The sequence below is a fragment of the Mizuhopecten yessoensis genome, unplaced genomic scaffold (genome assembly GCF_002113885.1).
Source record: "Mizuhopecten yessoensis strain PY_sf001 unplaced genomic scaffold, ASM211388v2 scaffold10175, whole genome shotgun sequence".
Classification (NCBI taxonomy): Eukaryota; Metazoa; Mollusca; class Bivalvia; order Pectinida; family Pectinidae; genus Mizuhopecten; species Mizuhopecten yessoensis.
The window spans coordinates 49,027-67,878 of record NW_018408416.1 but is presented as its reverse complement, the minus strand read 5'-3'; the positions used below and the strand labels follow the sequence as shown (position 1 = coordinate 67,878).

Sequence of the window (18,852 nt, the reverse complement as noted above, 5' to 3'; positions counted from 1 at the left end):
ACACTTCAATATGTTACGCATGTTTTAAAGTCATGTGCAGCAGTAATAACTCATGAATATTTTTTCTGCCATAGTAATAAAAAACAATAAAATAATCTTTATAGTAAAACTATTATACACTTTATTATACCCCCTTCATCAAAGTTAGGCGGTATACTAAAATCAGCTTGTCTGTCCGTCTGTCTGTCCGTAGAAAAAGTTTGTCCGGACAACTCCTTCTCAAGTAATGGACACATTTCAACAAAATCTTTCATATATGATAACTTCCACCTGAAGTTGTGTATCCAGGAATAAATTTTTCATTCTGAGCATTTTTTTCACAGAGATATGGCCCTTTGTTGTAAAATCCTTGTCCGGACATGTCCTCCAAAACTAAGGTGTCGATTTCAACGAAATGTTTCAGATATGATAATTACCACCGGATGTTGTACATCCAGGTATTATTTTTTCAATCTGACCCTTGTTTACGTAGTAATGGTCCTTTGTTGAAAAAGACTTGTTCTGACAACTCCTTCAAAACTATTGGTCTAATTCCGACGGAAGTTTACAGATATGGTAACTGCCCACTGACATTGTGCATCTAAGTCATTCCGACCGTTTAAGAAGGAGTTTTGGCCCTTTGTTGAAAAATGTTTTTGTCTGCCTCAGAAACTACTGGGCCGTTTTCAATGAAAGTTTACAGATATGGTTATTACCCTCGTGCATCAGGATAGTATTTTTTCATTTCGACCCTTTTTAAGGAGATATGGCCTTTGGTTAGAAATCTGTGTCTTGCCAACTCCTTCTTAACTACGAAGATGATTTCAGCAAAACTGGTTCATCTGGGTATGTTCGGTATGTTTTGGTATGGGAAGGGAGTACAAGAAGTATGTCAGTGACCTATATACTTTTAAAAATAAACATTGGTGGGAGACTATGGATTGCTTTGCAATGCTTTGCCTTAGTTATCCTTTAGCTTTCAGTTCAGGTTTATATAGGAGAGGGGGGTGATTAGTTAGCCTTTGGCTTACAGTTCTAGTTATTATTTTATTTTGCCCATTGCCCACTCATTAAACAAATTATTTTACATCGTTAACTCTAAACAAATTAAGCAAGGAAAGAATTCCTTGTCTGACTCCCCATACAAAAAAGTATTTTAGCACATTTTATTTTGTGACCTTAAACGAAACACAAGTTAAAGGAAAAGTGGAAAGAAAGCTTCGATTTTCTTGTTTTGAATTAAAAGTGTTATATGAAAAATTTACTGGTTGTCATTTTTTTTGAAATTCCTGATGTTGAAAGATAATATTAGTAGCCAACTTTAAAGCAAGTAACGACTCGTTTTAGAACTTTCTAAATAAACGTGTCAAAAATGGGAATTTTCTCGTTAGTAAAGAAATTTCACATATTATTCTGCTTAAATCTTCCATGAAAAGAACATTCTTTCTTGAAATAGTGTAATATTTGGTATCAAAATAACAGTTGTCATTGATCTTAACTAAGCTGGATAAATCTAATTTTTACTTGCGCAATCAATCTGAAGATTTAAAGATGGACGTTACCAGCCGGTGGCCGGTGACTGTTCATCTCTCCAATTCTTTATGTTCCTGTCTTAGTAATGGGGCGGATTGACAAATGTCGCAATTACTTCTTTGATTATACATATTCATATTCATATTTATATTTATATTATATCAACACCAGAATGTGTAGAATCCTCACTGTTCAGTAAATAAAGGGGAAAACGAATACGTAGGACTTTAATTTCATCTTTGGATTGTTATTACATAAAAACATTGTGATGTCATCAAGAATATTTTAGTATTTACAATCCTGACGTCATTTATGTTATAACTTATAACGTTTCCGTTTTACAATTATCAGTGTTTCTTGTATGTATGTATGTATGTATGTATGTATGTATGTATGTATGTATGTATGTATGTATGTATGTATGCATGCATGTATGATATTTAATCAGAAGATAAGAAAATCACATTTGCTTATTATCATAAGACATGGCATGCTTTCTTGTTGCGGAATGAAAAAAAACATATTCTTGAACCCCGTTGGTATATCTGTAAAATGTTTTAATGACCATGTTCAATTGAACCCTTCCCGTTTTTTTCTGCAGATACCCTGACCCGACTTGTAGGTGGTCCTAATCAGTACGAGGGCCGACTAGAGGTTTATCATGATGGTCAATGGGGCTCTGTCTGTATTCAACGATGGGACATATTTGTGTTAAATGCTCACGTAGCATGCAGACAACTCGGTAACACGTAAGTTGGTTTTAATATAAAAAAGAAAGATATTCGTAAACGGTCTGCTCCTTGATATAATTATTATATCATAAATTATCAAATGTATTATTGTGAACTGAAAAATTTATTTCAACAATAAGTGTTATTCGAAGTTTTAAATATGAAAGGGTTGCGATCTGTATTAAAGGTCTGTACAAAATATATAGATTGAATTTAGACTATTGCAAAGTTAAGATTTGTTTGTTTATCTTAACATGTGGTAGCATGGTCTCTTGTTTACACAATGTGGTTATGTTTTTTTTTTTACCGAGCAGAATATATATAATAAAAAACACATTTGAATGCGGTGTGTTATAGGGGTGGTTCCTTTAGACCAGTTACTACCGCAGAGCGAGGTGAAGGACCGTTTTGGATGGACGGCATTGAATGTGATTGTGACGAAATTAATTTACATGATTGTAATTTCAAAGGATGGGGAGATGGAAACTGTTCACATTCTACGAACGACGATGTATTTCTGCAGTGTAATCCAATCAAAGGTATGATATAATTATAAAGTTTCTTATATTCGATTTCCATACTGTACGGATTCTGCTTTCGAAATTATCTTTTCATTTCTAGTTGTTGGCTCTGTTCTATGTCTATTTTTAATGTTCCATCAATAGTTAAAAAATATTCGCTTGAATACATTTTTAATTAAAAACAGAAAATGTACAGGTTCTTATCACTGCAGAAGATACTCCTAGACTTCCCTTTCTAATGTTTTGAAATCGATTACAAGGTCAGTCAGATTAGCAGACAAGATATTAACATATGATCAATTGTTTAAAACACGTCAGTTCCTAACATAAATACACAAATATAAACAAATATCGGTATCTATTTCATTTCTACATGCATCACATGTATACGTTGTCTACAAAATCGCATATAGAACGTTACCAGGCATGGGAAGGCAACAACACATATACAACGGTACCAGGCATGGTAAGGAAACAACACATATAGCAATGAAAATTAGAGAAACTTTGAACGTTAACACAAAACTATACTTTTACTAAAAAAGCAATAACATTATAGTAAAGTGACACACGGCATATTTATATGCAAACCAATGCTAAATTAAAAGGGAACAAGAAAAGGAAACACGCATATAACTACCGGCATCGTGATGATGTTTTCGGACCAAGTACAATTTAAATCACGTGACTTGTAAATTTTGTGGAGTTGTTATTGATCTCAAGTAAGCTGGGTATTTTTCGGAAGTGTCCTACATTTCTTACAGTGTATTTCACACTGCAATGATAAGTCATATTGTATAAGACATGATTGCGAGACACATGTCTATTGGTTTAAACTGGATTTCTATCAATATGCGAACAAGTAATTTGACGGACGCAACGTAACCTTACATGCTTAGCCACTAATATCTTGCGTTCACTAAGTAAAATGTCTGTATCCAACGTTCGGATGGGATAAGAGCGTGCTTCTGTGAGTGATCATAAACTTCCAAACAAACAAGTGCTAGCAAAATAACTAGTCAGTAGTTACAGTATTAGACATAGACATATCCGCTCTTAGGTTAAATTAGTTTTATCCAGCATTTCATATACGTCAATGTCCGAACAATTTAAGACTAATGAACACATGATTGAAAACAGTATCTCCTATCTGCCATGAAAATAATCTTGCTTCTGAAACCGTTCGTGGCATGTCAGTATTGCGTTGACTTTAACCATCATTGGTAATGATTTTGTTTAAGGTGCGGTTCAGCTCGTTGATGGCAATAATCGTTATAGTGGGCGAGTACAAGTTTTTGCAACAGGAAAATGGATAACCCTATGCAATGATGAGTGGACAAACAACAATTTGAAAGTCACATGCCGGCAACTTGGAACGATGTAAGTGCATATATATATATATATATGGGGCAAAGAAGTAATTCCATCAGTGTGGACAAGTTTAGGTTGTCAAATTTTCGAAGCGATCCGCTCCTTTTTCAGTGAAACAGAACAGTTACATGTACATATCATCATATTACAAGAAGATAGAACTGATATACTATAATTGAAAATATAGCTATTATATAAAACCAATAGTCCCCTCGGCTAAAGACAGTCGAAGGCAGCAATTAAGCTGAGATATTTGATATCCATTATGTACATAAACAGGAATCGTTTTAACATATCTTTATTTGTTCAAACAAAGAGAAAAAAGAAGCGGCCAAGAAGTTTTCACCGAAGGTTATTATTACGAAGGAGATTTCGAATGCGAGGGCACTGAAGAATATTTATATAAATGTCGATATCGCGATCGTAAATGCTCATCTGATGAAAAGGTCAAGGCGACATGTGAAATTCCAGGTAAGGTTAAGGACGGTAGGAAAAGAAAGTCAAAACAGTTGGTTGTTTACTTGAACATTTAACCTTTTTCTTTTCAACAGATTAAATATATATAAAATCAGCAACACTACAATGGAGAATTATATTTAAAGGTTTTAACGATTCTGAAATGTTAGAAAATACCAACTAGAAGGACTGGATCATTTTTCATAGTAGTTGATATTGTGTATACATTTCTTACATATCTTGGTAGTAGTAACTACGAAATCGTTTTCCTCAAATTATCTTTAAATTAAACGACAAATCATGTACATGCAGTTACGAAAGAGTCGAATGTCGGAGTTTTCTATCATATACTTCTTACCCCTTTCTTAGTTAAGATATTTGTTTCTGAATATTGTAATATTACAAGGAGGTTTTAACTTCCCCAGAGTGCTACATGATATATCACAGACATTGTATGATTTAATTATACATGTACTATGTAGGTTGGTTTATATTTTCTATCTTATTTCGTAATAGTATCCCCCCGAAATGGAAGTTGTGATATAGACTTACAAGAGACCTGTGATACCACATTGAGCTGTCAGAATGTTAACGGATTTGGGAGATGTATCTGTGATACCGAATCGTTTTGGGATGAAAAAACAAACAAATGTAAAAAAAGTAAGTATATCGTACATATCAACAATGTACAATATGTTCCTGATACTGTACGAACGCTACGAAATTTTTTAATAGATATAGACAACAGAAAAGAAAAATAAATAAATAAATATCTCTCTACCTGTCTATGTCTGTGTGGATTTTGTGTATGTCAGTATTTGTTGTTTTCTTTAATAGCAGTAAAGGAATGTACAAAATTGATGATGATGATGATGATGATTTCTAAGTTTTTTGTTTTGTTTTGTATGCGTTTGAATATGTGCATATGTCATGTTTATATCAAAACACAATTATAAAAAAACATCAATGTACATTGTGTTCCTTATAATGTACGAACGCTACCAAAATATTTCATATATATATTTAACAGAGACAACAGAAAAGAAAAAATGCAATAACCTTGATGTCTTTTGTCATCGCTGGACACATGAAACTTGATTCAAACTTACTCATTTTTTGTAATGCTTGATTTAAGTATTCAGGCCAGTTCATGGCTGTATATTAATTTGAGTTAATATATTTCTTATTGCAAAGATTATTCATGAAACTACCTTTCTTTCTCAGCGGCATTCCGATATAAAGGAAAGTAGACAGGTTTATATAACTGAACGTGAATATTTTGAAACAGAAAATATTTGTAATTAAGCACACCTTTGATTTTGAGTGATACATAATTGTTAAATTTGGGATGTTTTCCAATCAGTTGACGTTTTTATTGACCATAGAAAGGCATTTATATTTTTTTTTTCTCGACAATTTTTGGGAGCGAATAATGTAAGCAAATTTAGCGAATGCACAGAAATCTCACCAATTTGGGAAGACTGATTATTAATTATATAAGTTTTAGATTTATACCCATAGGTAAAGTAAATATTAATAGTCGATGTCGAATCGTCGAAAGAGTCATTTTTTGTTAATCGAACTGGATTAATTAATTGATGGAAAGAAGATAGAAAAACGTGTAATATATGTCACGTTTAATTTTCAAAAATAAAGATTTAAAAAATTACAACACCGCTACAAAATTGAAAGGTAAATGACACCCCCGTTTTTAACGTTGGTATGCCCAAAGCTTAGTAACCACTGTAAGGAAGGATAAAACCAGAGAGAAGTCATTCCACACTCAATGTAATCTGCGGCTGTCATAATGATCTTGTTTCATTGTTGGCTAAGATTTACGAAGTCTAAGGTTGTTGGCGACCGACCAACTTTCCTGGATTTGACAGGATGTATAATGATCGGTGTGTCGCTATGCTGGAAAAACACTTTACTTTAGATCTCTTGACAATTAGGAACGTTTGCGTTGTTTAATGGTATATGGTGCCGAACATTTTGGTGTCTCCACAGTGTTTTGCTTCTGAGTGTCTTCGGATTTCGATTTTGTCGATATCTATCAATTCTAAACATATTTATGTCTTATGAGAGCGCAATTTACAAGTGTTTTTGCGTTGACACCAGGATAAATCATATCTACTTTACAGAGGTGTCGTACAATGAAGTATGTGATCCGAATGTTGATGACGTATGTACAAGTGACCTGTCATGTGAACTCGTAAAAGGATCCACATCATTCCAAAATACATGCATATGTCCTGAGAAAAATGACTTCTGGGACACTTTTAACAAGACCTGCCGTATAAGTAAGTATTTGCTTCCTGTAATTTAGTACTCAATACTTTCGAAATCTACCTTCTGAATAAAATTAATTGATTTCATATGCTGATTTCAACATGCTGCCAATTTATTTGAAAAGATAAACATATGCATCTGCTAGAATGCAATGAGATCCAGCATTGTTCGCCATAATAACGGCATCCCAAAAGTACATGGTGCGCTTTATACGCATAATCAGACCCCAAGCTACGTAATTGTGATTCACAGATTTTATTGTTTCATCTGGTAATACTTTAAACATTCATACATATCCACGGTTCTAATTGCTATATGCCTAATGAATTAAATTTTAATTATTTCCAAACAATTGTTAACAGGCTCTATCAACTTATATTATTCGTTCTTGTTGGCTTGGATGGTAGAGCGCATGGGGTTTTAAAGTTGGAGGAAACCGGAATACCCGGAGAAAACTCACGTGGTCGGGCAGGTGACGCGATATATTTTCACATCCGATCGGAGAATCGAACTCCAGCTGTCTTGGTGAAAGGCGAGTGTGCTATCCACTCCACCACCTGACCACCCAATCGCTACATACTCTCCATCTTTTTTGTTCATTCCTCCTCATTCGTCATCTGCCATTTCACATGCATTCTAATCCGAAAACGTTATTAGCTCACGAAGGCCTATGCATGGAAAGAGTTATTGATTCATTGTTGTTAACGAATCCATGTTATATTTATGTCGAATGTGTCACTAACATATATCGATTGTATACACTGTTTCGTACTCCAAATGTTAAAACTATATTGCAAATGTGTTTTGTGATATTACATCCGTTTTTAAATTAAATTAACTCTTTTCGCGGCTTCCATTTTCAAATTAAATTTACACTTTTTCGCGGCATGCGCCTTGGGGATATTCTTTACTTTGTACAATAATTATCAATTTTTACAACTAATGCTATTTTGTTTATTTATATTATATTAATTACACCATATTATATTCAACAGAGAAATTTTACGCTGAAGTGTGTGATCCGACTGTTGACGACGTATGCACGAGTGACCTGTCTTGTGAACCTATAAACGGAACATCGCTTAATAAATGTATTTGCCCAGAAGAAGACGACTTCTGGGATTCTTCGTACAGGGCATGTCGTAGAAGTGAGTAAATATTTCGTAAATGAATCCCTCTGCCTAGTTTAACATTTGATCTTTTAATTCACAGAATGATATAATATATTGTTGATTGGTATAAACAGATGTGTGAATGACTTTACTACACCAGTTTTGGAGGAGAAAAATAAGTCTTTTCTAAAGGTTGACGTTGTCTTCATATTGCTGGCATATACGTTTGACTGTATGATGTTATCTTATCTGACAGTACCTGACATATGCATATCATGTTTGATGTTTGAACATAATGACATATATCAATGTCTATGTAAAGTGGACATTTCTTCAACACTCCTACATTTAATCTAACAGGGAATGTTGTAGAAACACTAGTCGACCGTTTGCTTCATCCAAAGTTTTACAAATAAAAGAGAATATTGAAGTGCAAAAAAAAACCCAGGACAAAATATGAACGTGTTGTATATGCAGCAAACTGAAAAAAAATCTGTGTTTATAAGACTAGGTGTTCCGGAAGGGATTCATCTCCTACGCATTTAGAACAAATCATTGTAATATCATGTATAAGTGATAACGGGTTATTGCTAACGAAACAATTAAGCCTGCTTATAAGCATAATTAAAGACAATGACATTCATTTCGCACAACAGTATTTCCCGGTGAAATCATAATGGCGAATGAAGTTTCTAAACCTATAAAAATAGAATCGGTAATATCTATATTCGAAAAAAAGACAATTTCATGTACGTTGCAGCTACCTGTAAATTTCATTCCCATTCCTATATATTAATATGAACCGCTTTGCATAAAATTCAATGCCTTAGTAGAGTTCACACAAAAATGCAACACGAACAAAAGACACGTTGGTCTATTGTTGGTGACAGGGACAGGTTTGCAAGGGATATATCTCGCAGACAAGTTGAACATCAGCGATGCTATCTCCAACTGTGAAAGTAAGTATAAAGGACGGTTGGCAACAGAGGAACATCTTCGACAGATATTCTCGAACTGCACGGACTACGCCGACGATACTTGGCTCATAAGGATAGAATATCCTGCTACAGGTACGATATGGTTGAAGTGATTAGAAACGAGTTTGAATAACAAATTTGTAACAAACACAAATACAATTATAAGTGTAACAAAATGGTTATGAATTCGATGTATGATTGGCTCTTATCTCAATTCTTTTAAGGAATATCGTATTTTATGATATATATACATTCTTGTGTCTCTAATTTTCCATAAAAGAACAATTATATAGCTAATTCATAATATACATAATATCTATAATCTTCCGTCTATAAATTTCCAGAAAAGCAATTGGACAGTTGTGCTATATTATACAGTGATGGTGAATTGAAAACTAAAAACTGTACTGGCAGAAGGGCGTCTGTTTGTATGACAAAAAGTAGGTGGGGTTATGATATTGATTCCATGAATCTGAAACTATACCCGGAATCTTGAGGCAATGCAGAATTAACTTTCCCCCCTTTTTTTGTCAGTACCATTTAAAAAACTGCCTGTTCCGATCACTGTAAACATTTGTCAGTTTATTAAAAACTTGAACTAAATTCCGATTTTAATATGCATTTTCCAAAATATTTGTTAACATGCTAAGTCTTCTCCTGTGGTATAATTTTATCTTGATCATTGACAACATATTCTGATTTACATGATACAAAACCGATGTATCAAAGTCAACATAATTTATTGTTTTTTTTTTAGATACTATCCAATATGAATACTTCATTAAGATGTCTCTTTTGAGATATTTTGCAATACACTTTAACCATAATATTCGTTTCACGAACAACAGAACAGTTTCCGTAAAATATTTAAAAGTACGCACCCGTAAGAGGTTTAAGTAATAGCTTCACATTTGTATCAATATCTTAATGTGTTACTAACTTGTGAACTGTGTTAGCCTGTACAATGTCAAAATCTTTATTTTTCCCCAGAAAACAACAAAAATGATCTGTCATGTTTTGGATTTCCAACATTGCCGCAAAAAGCCACTTCGAGTTCTGGTAAGAGTAAAGGACTGTTTTCATACATTTAAAACAAGGAAAACATAAAATATCATTATTACGCAACTTATGTTATTTTTGATGTATAAAGCAGGACATTTTAAATAAAAAGTGTTCCCCCTTTTTTAGTGACGTGTTTAATGACAGTTGTTCTCTGTAGCAGGTTTAATTGGTGGCGTCGTAGCTGTTCTCATAATCCTAGCTGTTGTGGTGATGCTTGTAATTGGATTGCTTTATCGACGAAGGTATAAAACGTTGGCATATATCTGCATCTATTATATCGGCATTGCCTTATCTTGGCTAAGTCAATTTAAAAGTATAACATGAAAATGTGAAAAGTATTTATAATTACTAGGTAAACCACCAAAACTTACACTCGTTTATACAGGTCATTAAGTAAGAAGTAAAATCAAGAATGGTAATTTTATTTAAATGTAAGTCATATTATTTACACATAGATATAATAATCCTTTTTCAGAAAAAAGGGATGCAACAAAGACAGCGATATGGTAGACAATCCGTCGTATGAACTATCCGGCACTGCCAATGGGAGTGCGTTGAAACCCGATATTCGATTATCATCTAACCCGGAGACTCGACCAGTAGAGGATTATGACTATGCGATGGGAACAGACAATAGAGATGAGCAGGATTGTAATCACTCTAATATATATGCCAATGATATGACAACCGGACAAGTTAACCAGGGATATAATTCCTCGAATTGTCCTCCTGACGACAAACCGCGAGGGAACTCGGTGGAGAACTCGTTCACCTATATGTTAACCGAAACACTTGATGATCCGTCACCAAACACTGACGATCTACCGGATGAGGAATATAACACCTTTTCGGACCAATCAGCTGATCTGCCGCCTACTGATACGTATGACCATGTTAACGATGTGCCAGAGGATGGCTACGATCAGTTCCAGCTGAAATCAAGTGAACGATCTAACTTTGAACACGATGATGAAACCGGATATATGCAGTCCAGCTTTCCAGGATGACTACAGCGAGTTTGATAATATTTAAATGTGTTGGTGTTGATGTGCATTTATATGTTAGTTGTGTAAAACTTTATAAAATAATCTAAATTTTAAAAAGATCATTTGAATAGAAAGTAAAATGTTTAAACTGATTTCGTTATATGAACATTGTAGTTGTTGCATATACTTTCTATCGACCCAATACATATAAATATCTACATATAGTTTATTACGCTGTATGACTTATGTGATTAACTGGATCCCTCTGAAACGTTTGTTGTTCAATGTTAGCGCCTTCTACACTTGTCGAATGTTTTAAGTTCATAAGTGTACACTTTGAATACACAAATATGTCACCTTATTCTCTATTGTATCATATTCTCAAGTTTAGCGTTACTAATGACGGTGTCAAACACGGAATAATAACTCAAATTCCTCGTTCAAATACCTCTGGTGCCAGGAAATGGGTTCATATTAAAGAATAAAGACACTTGATACAAGGAAAATAAATTTAAAATTTAGGGAAATATGACGCCATTGTCCTTGGACTTGTTAGCATGTGCTCCTTGCCAGCGTGTCAATATGATAGTTGCGATTTTATTGACTAGTCATTTTTTTTTATGTCAGTGATTGGTTACAAATTTCGAACAATGCATGTAACTTGCATTTCATTTCAGATTTTTTTTCTTTTCTTCATTGTTACGCTTTAACTATAAGACGTTGCAATGTATCAAATTTGTTTTTGTTAACTCTGACGTTCTCGGTCTTATGAGGGATACTCGTCACTTGAATTCAAGAAGGCGGGCTTGCTTGCTTCATAAATTTGGATAATATGACTATTTCTTATCAAGATTGAATTTTCATTCCTACTGTAAATATATTCTAACTATTATTGATTGTCTTGCTTGGTATTTCTATGTTCTGGCTTTAACTTACTTTGTTAGTACAAAAGTGCAAATCAAGCAAAGTTATTATTGTTGAGACTTGATTTGACATTGATTTACTATATCGTTACTCATAGATACATACATGTACATGTTAATTTCATTTACATGTAATACGTAACTGGTACCGGACATGTTGTTTTCGTTATTTATCACCTTTAAATTGAAAAGAAACGTATGCGATATATAGTCAGATCATTGAGCGCATATAACTTTGTGCTTTAATTCTTGTTTTAATTTTGTTGTTAAAAGTATAAGTTAAAATACGTGTAGATTGGTGTACCGCATTCCACCTCTACTAGCAGTTTTACTAACAGTATGCATTAGCACCTGACGTAAGAAGGTCACAGTTAGTCGTGTGTTTTGTTTACATTGTGTACATTGACGATGTTAGTATTCTTTTAATATATAAATATATGATAAATATATTTGTTATTCTTTTGCCATCTTCTTTAGGATGGATTGCCTCTATACGCAAATGAAGCTGAATTAACAAGGTGTGTATATGTTAAATATGTCCTTTTACAACAGCTAAGGTCATTTAAGAACGTGCCACCATGTATACTTGCATTTGTGTACGTGTGCTGGAGGCGGGGTTTGTTGTTGTTATTACCTCCTTGTGATTTTGCGGATCCGATGCCAACTTTATAATTCTATCTCACTGAAATACCATGCCGAAAGCATCCAACACAGCATTCCGCCCAGTCAGATTATACTGAAAACGGGTGAAACAGTTGTTGCCATTACCCCAAATGCCAAACGTTAATAAGAATAACAACTACCATTTTCAAGGACAGAACCCATTGCCTTCCTTACCTGGGCGAACATTTAACATTAAAACCAAACGTTAGGTATGGACAAGCAAGGCGCAGAAATGTAAATGTATTTGAACAGTAGAGAAATATATCAAATTCAAAATGTTGCAATGAGATTTATTTTGGTCGTTTTGTGTCCGCAAATAGAGGGCAAAAAAGCAAATCCCCAAATCTGAGGGGGTCCTACATTAGTTGCCTCTTACATGCAGTAGGTAACAGCAGGTGTATTCTTTATCGATCTCCGACCTGCAGTGGTGATGTCAAGGATATTATACATATTGTCCTATAACTCGAAAGGCCTGTTTTTGCATTTCGTCTCTTCTTTTGTTATTTTAGATACCGAAATTATAACGTATAGCATGAGGTTATATATTTTTCTGTGACGAACTGTTTTAAGGGATATCATATTTGTTATTCTATCTTCCATAAGCTTTTCTTTTTACGTTTCAAATGAATACCATAACTCACAAACACAATCTTGTACATGTATAACTTCCACTTTCAAGTAGTTAAATATTGTATATAGAAATGAATTAAAAAAATATATATATATTTTAGAATGCAATATATTATGTTGGAAAAACAAGGATTATCGTCTACATTTGTAGTTTGTTTAGACACTGGCAATGTAGTATCGAAGCTGTCGATATCTGTTATATAATGTATGTGTTAATGCGCCTTCGTTAACAGTGTGTCTATTTCTTGTGCTTTTGAAAGTTAATAGTATATCAAATTTGAATTAGTACGTTGACCATGTATCGATATCACTGTTAATGTCCATGCTGTTATCACACGATGTATGACGTCTATCTTAGAACAATGTAGTATATATATTAGGGTTGGCAAACTGGTAAAATGTTGGTTACCGGTTACTCGAACAATCTTCCGATTGAGTAACCGGTTAATAGGACAATTTGGTAATCAAACAATTAACAATGACATTGCGCTATAGTTTGAGAAAATGTTCTAAGTACACCACAAACATACAAATATATATTAGTCAACATGATAGTTTACTCGCGTGTTTCAAGCTAAACGCAGCAAAATAGCTTCATGTAACGTCAGTAGGTATATTTCGTGGACAACAAATGTCGGAATGAATACAGTAAGACGTGATTCAATTACAGTTATCTCTACTCGAAATCGTACGCGGTAATATTGTTCTTTAGAACAAAATTTGGTCGACAAACGTTTTAATACATGCTTGCTCATTCAGATTCAGGTTACTTTTCAGATTAGCTTTACATCTCGCATGTAAAAGCGAGTTCTACCTCAAACAGTTGATTCCTTTTGAAATATTTTCAGCTTTTTTATAGTGTTTGTCAATCTTTATCAATTTTTACAATAGAGTATAAAAACAACACTAACATGTCAGACTGAACACTGTTTTAATTACTAACCTGTCCGATTTTTGTCGCATCTAAAGGTCTAAGCCAGAGAAACAAGGGGTTTCCCATAGGGGACAATAAATGTCCGACTATTCGATCATTGCTTTTGGTAACCGGTTCGTGATTTTCCAACCGAGTAACCGGTTAACCGGTTCACCGTTGACAATTCTAATATATATATATAATTATATGCATGTGTCATTTGTTCGTTGTTATAACATGTTGTTATTACCAACGCGTACGTACTATCATAATTATATACATAACAATAAATGCTTTTGATATGTTAATAAAATAAACTTATAAATTCCTGTTTTTATCTCTTTTAAAATGAATTTAAGATTTAATTAAATGTAATAAGGACTGTTCAAACTAATAAATAGTAACACAGCTCATAGTATTCGGTTGACAGGTTTAATTATAATCTAATAAAAACAGCATCCGTAGAGTAACACAAAGTAATTATTTTCAAGTGTATTCCCCATTTCTCTTTATCCCTTTTAAAGGTTAGGGTCGAAATTCTCTGACTGTTTTAAAATTCAGCAAATCTACACATATTTTACCTAATGGAAAATAATGTGTTCAAATTGATGAGTCTTCAGGATAGTACCTAGCAGTTAAATGCTGATGATTGTGTGATTTGTGATAGTATGGAGATTGTTTTATTTGTTTAATTGTATCTCAGATATCTTGGAAATCCTATAGATAATGAAATGTCTTTTCATGAAAAAATGTTTTCATACGGATCCAAATAACCTTTAGTACAAGAAAATTTATATTTGAATTTGTATTTCTAAATTTAAAAATGTTCATTTCAAAACTGAAATATAGAAGAAGAGAAACAATAATCTCGGTGTCGCCATTTATAATTAAACAATATTTCAGGTTAATTATATTTGAATGTAAGTTAAATCAGTTGAATAATAAGCTCATTGTTTCCCTCTTATCGGGGAAAGAATATGTAACTTTATGTTAACAGCATCGTAAAGACAACAGTGGTAAGATTGTCCCTTCATCGTTTGAATATTTAAAAGAAGGATAGAAGAAACCTAAAAAGACAAAACATACATCCCTACTTCAATATGCTTTCTTGAAACAGACATTATTAATGCAATCAATCACGCAAAAATTACACACGGCCTTGCTAAAACCATTGTCAACTTACCAGGCTCTGGGGCGAATATACAAGAAGACCTTCGCAGATACTGCTTAATTATTATCAGGTTACATCGACCACTCGCGCGCTCATCTAATGATTGAGTGAACAAGAAGTGGAAAGAGGAGAGCAAATACAGAAAGCCTAAAGGAAGTGACGTTGATAGGTATGATAAGAATCCAGGCATGCAAAGCAGGTGTTTTGTGCTCAGGTTGTCTCATGTCAAAGTCACGTCCGACTGGTTTGGTCACATTCCACAGACCACGTGTACATTTACACTGGACAAAGTTACGTAACCAACAGGTCAAAAAGGTACATTTACAACAGAACGAACTCAAGTACTAAAACATATAAATGGGTTACATATAGTTCACAATAGTTCGAAAGTTTTTTCTCTTGAGTAACGGTACATCTTTAAGGAACATTTTCATGGAGCGTGAAACTGTTTGTTTGCTCAGCATGACCTCAGCATATTGTTTTGTTATGTTAAATTTCCATTTATATAATGTAAACGTTATCTATTTTACAACAATTATGTAACAAGTTATTTTAACTTACATCGATCACTCTTGTTAGACCGTATATAAAAGCCAGGGGATCTTAATGTGGGACGAAATTGAATTACCTGGAGAAAACCCATGTAGTCGGGCACATATCTTTTCACGTCCGATCGGGCTATCGAACCTCGGCCGCTTGGTAAAAGACGAGTGTGTTATCCACTGCACCATCCGACAACCCTTCCTTTGATCAAAATGATTTTAGAGAGACTACAGAAAATATCTTTAGCTTTGAAATATCGACTGCAATATTAGCAAACACACAAATTGGTGGCAATGACAATGATTGAAGTTGTAATAAACAGTTAAAGCATTGGCTTGAGGGATAGAGCAAGTTGCTGGTTCCCCCGAGACATGTTGTATTACCCGAGTCAAAGATTAGGGAAATTGGCCTGGTTGAGGAGGACCAGAAAGTTACTGTATACACATTCCATACTGTTTCATTAAACCGATACAAGAGGCACAGGCATTTCTTAAAATCAATATTCTAATCTTATGATTCTAAAATACCTATTGATAGGCTTATCAACATTTCAATATCATAAGCGCTGTTGTCTCGAGACCGATTACAACTGAGTGGGGTGAGGGCAGAACATACTCTGCTCACCTCTAACCTGGTTAGGTTTTCATATAAACATACACCTGCTAGAGGATTTACTCCCTAGATAACAAACATCAGTATAACAATGCAATATAGTTTTAACGAATTGCTTAAATTGAGAGTAAATAAAGTAGAGGTTATCAAATGCTAAATACAACTAGGTATTATACATGTACGTTCAACTAGGTATAACATTGTAATAAAACCCCAAACATTGTATAGTGATATTGAAAACGTTCTACTAAAGAGGACATTCTGATGAATTTCTATGTCCGGGTATGTCGTCATCTGTTTCGTTAGCAATTAATCCCTTTGATCCATTTACAACACCGTCCCCGTCCTCTGTTGTGGGCTGTATGTGATCGTATGGATTTTCGGTTACATGGTCAGTTGATAGTTTGTTCATGTCAGAAAATGTATTGTAGACATCGGGTGTCATTTCTGAACCGCTACACAAGCTATAGTCATCACGTGTAGTTGCCTTACTCGCAGATGGGTTACACTGGCTGTAATGGTCACGTGTAGCAGCATTACTCGCAGACGGGTTACACCGGGTGTAGCCATCACCCGTTACATTCGTCGACGGGAAAAGGAGTCTGCCTTCCATATCAATGTATCCGGTTGATTTAGAGCCTCTGTGTAATGCTTCTCGTTGTCTCTGTTAGTTTTCACTTGTCTATGTTCTAATGTTTCAGCCTTGGTTGCTATGTTAGCGTAATCAGGTTCGTTTGCGGCACTGACCTCCACATATGGATTCTCAATGAAGGGAGCATTAGTATCGTATTGATTAATGAGAAAAGCCTGTAATCCGTCACCTGCTGAGAGACCGTTTGGATTCCATGTTTTGTTATATTTGTTTCATTTCTACAAGTGGAAACGATATGATAATAAAAGAATAAATGAAAGTGAATGAAACATGTATAATCAAATAGCAGCTGATAATTTCTTTTGATTGTTTTGTCAAAAGCTTGATAATGTAATTTAAAATATATCTAATTACATTTAATTTACTGTGCATTATAACGTATTCTCAATAAGTAAAGCTATTATTCCTGTGTTATTTGGTCATCAAATGTTTTACCTTTTTTATGACTATGGTAGCAAGCTTTTTTTGTGTAGTCATTCAATAGTTTATAGTTATGTGATTGTTTCGAAAATGGTAAGTGATATACCTTGTGATAAAGATACAGTGTTCCTAATGGGAAATATTTGCACGGTATATTATCAGTGCTGTCACCTTTAAATAAATGCTACCGACAAAAAGTGTAGTTTAACACATTTTGACAAGTAACTCATGCAGTTTATAATTCAAGACAGAAGATTTTATAAAAATCTTTCATTATTTCGTTAATAGATATAATCGAAATAGATAACAATATGTCTAAAACATTATAAAACGCATGCACAAATCTGAATGAAGTAGCTCTTTGGAAAGACTTGCATCTGTATTATGTAATATATCTTTTTCCTGAAACTTTGCACATTCTTATGTGTAAGAACATTATTATCTAAAAACTAAAAACTAACGATACTTTCAACGAATGTATCTTTGTGGCCAGGGATTATAACTTTGTCTTTTTAGAGTAACATCTGGTCTGTGAGTTACTAAGTATCTCAAGATAAATAATTGTAATACTTAAATTTGGGCACGTTAACTAATTACATTTAAACTTTGTATAATAATATCAGGAAAAGCGAATATTGGACGTTGAATAACAAAAGTCCACACGAACAATATTGCTTTTATTGTTTTGTTTGTACATGTACTATGCTTCATATATCAAGTGTTACCAATAAACTGTTTTAATCAACTTACGTTCATGTATGCACACAAAATAGAGTTTTTCATAGCAGCTGATGTTGTAATATCGATCTCCCATACTTGCGAACTGGCACAAAGTATCATTCTGGTTTGGCATTTCTGAAAGAAACAAATACATTTGATGATGAACAATAATATATATACGTCATATATTCTTCCTGTTATCCAGTGTATTCGCTCGTGTAATATTTTTACATATGTCACTAGTGTAATATACCATGGAGCATTTTTCATTGGCTGTGCCAGTCAGAAATCGATTGTGACGTCATAATATGGACAATGACGTGACGTCATCAATTCTGAGTTATGTGAAAAAAGTATCTTTAATTTATTTTCATTTCACATGAGCTTTTATGAAACTCGTCTCGAAGTTTTAATTTTTGCTCGCCAAGGCTCTCAAAAATAAAAACTCGTTTCATAAAATCTTATATAATATGAAAACTCATTTAAGATCCTATATATACTAGTTTAATATATATCTTTACTTTACATGTACATACATGTGTAATACGTTTTACATTATTGCCTTCCTGCGTTAACGTTGACACATTT

At 33.7% G+C, this 18,852-nt stretch overlaps 1 protein-coding gene across 4 annotated transcripts in view; it reads left to right on the top strand.

The window, feature by feature from the left end:
- The window catches only part of LOC110459644 (neurotrypsin-like), a 72,496-nt gene that overhangs the window by 9,780 nt on the left and 43,864 nt on the right, over window positions 1-18,852 (top strand). For 2 of the 4 annotated variants that reach the window (XM_021511989.1, XM_021511991.1), the window contains 11 exons: window positions 2,114-2,261; window positions 2,601-2,782; window positions 4,006-4,144; window positions 4,452-4,606; window positions 5,108-5,251; window positions 6,733-6,891; window positions 7,876-8,028; window positions 8,883-9,062; window positions 9,314-9,409; window positions 9,960-10,028; window positions 10,189-10,273. In XM_021511989.1, coding sequence (XP_021367664.1) covers window positions 2,114-2,261; window positions 2,601-2,782; window positions 4,006-4,144; window positions 4,452-4,606; window positions 5,108-5,251; window positions 6,733-6,891; window positions 7,876-8,028; window positions 8,883-9,062; window positions 9,314-9,409; window positions 9,960-10,028; window positions 10,189-10,273 — 1,510 coding nt within the window. The remainder of the gene's footprint in view (window positions 1-2,113; window positions 2,262-2,600; window positions 2,783-4,005; window positions 4,145-4,451; window positions 4,607-5,107; window positions 5,252-6,732; window positions 6,892-7,875; window positions 8,029-8,882; window positions 9,063-9,313; window positions 9,410-9,959; window positions 10,029-10,188; window positions 10,274-18,852) is intronic. The other 2 variants (XM_021511990.1, XM_021511992.1) reach the window with 2 other exon arrangements.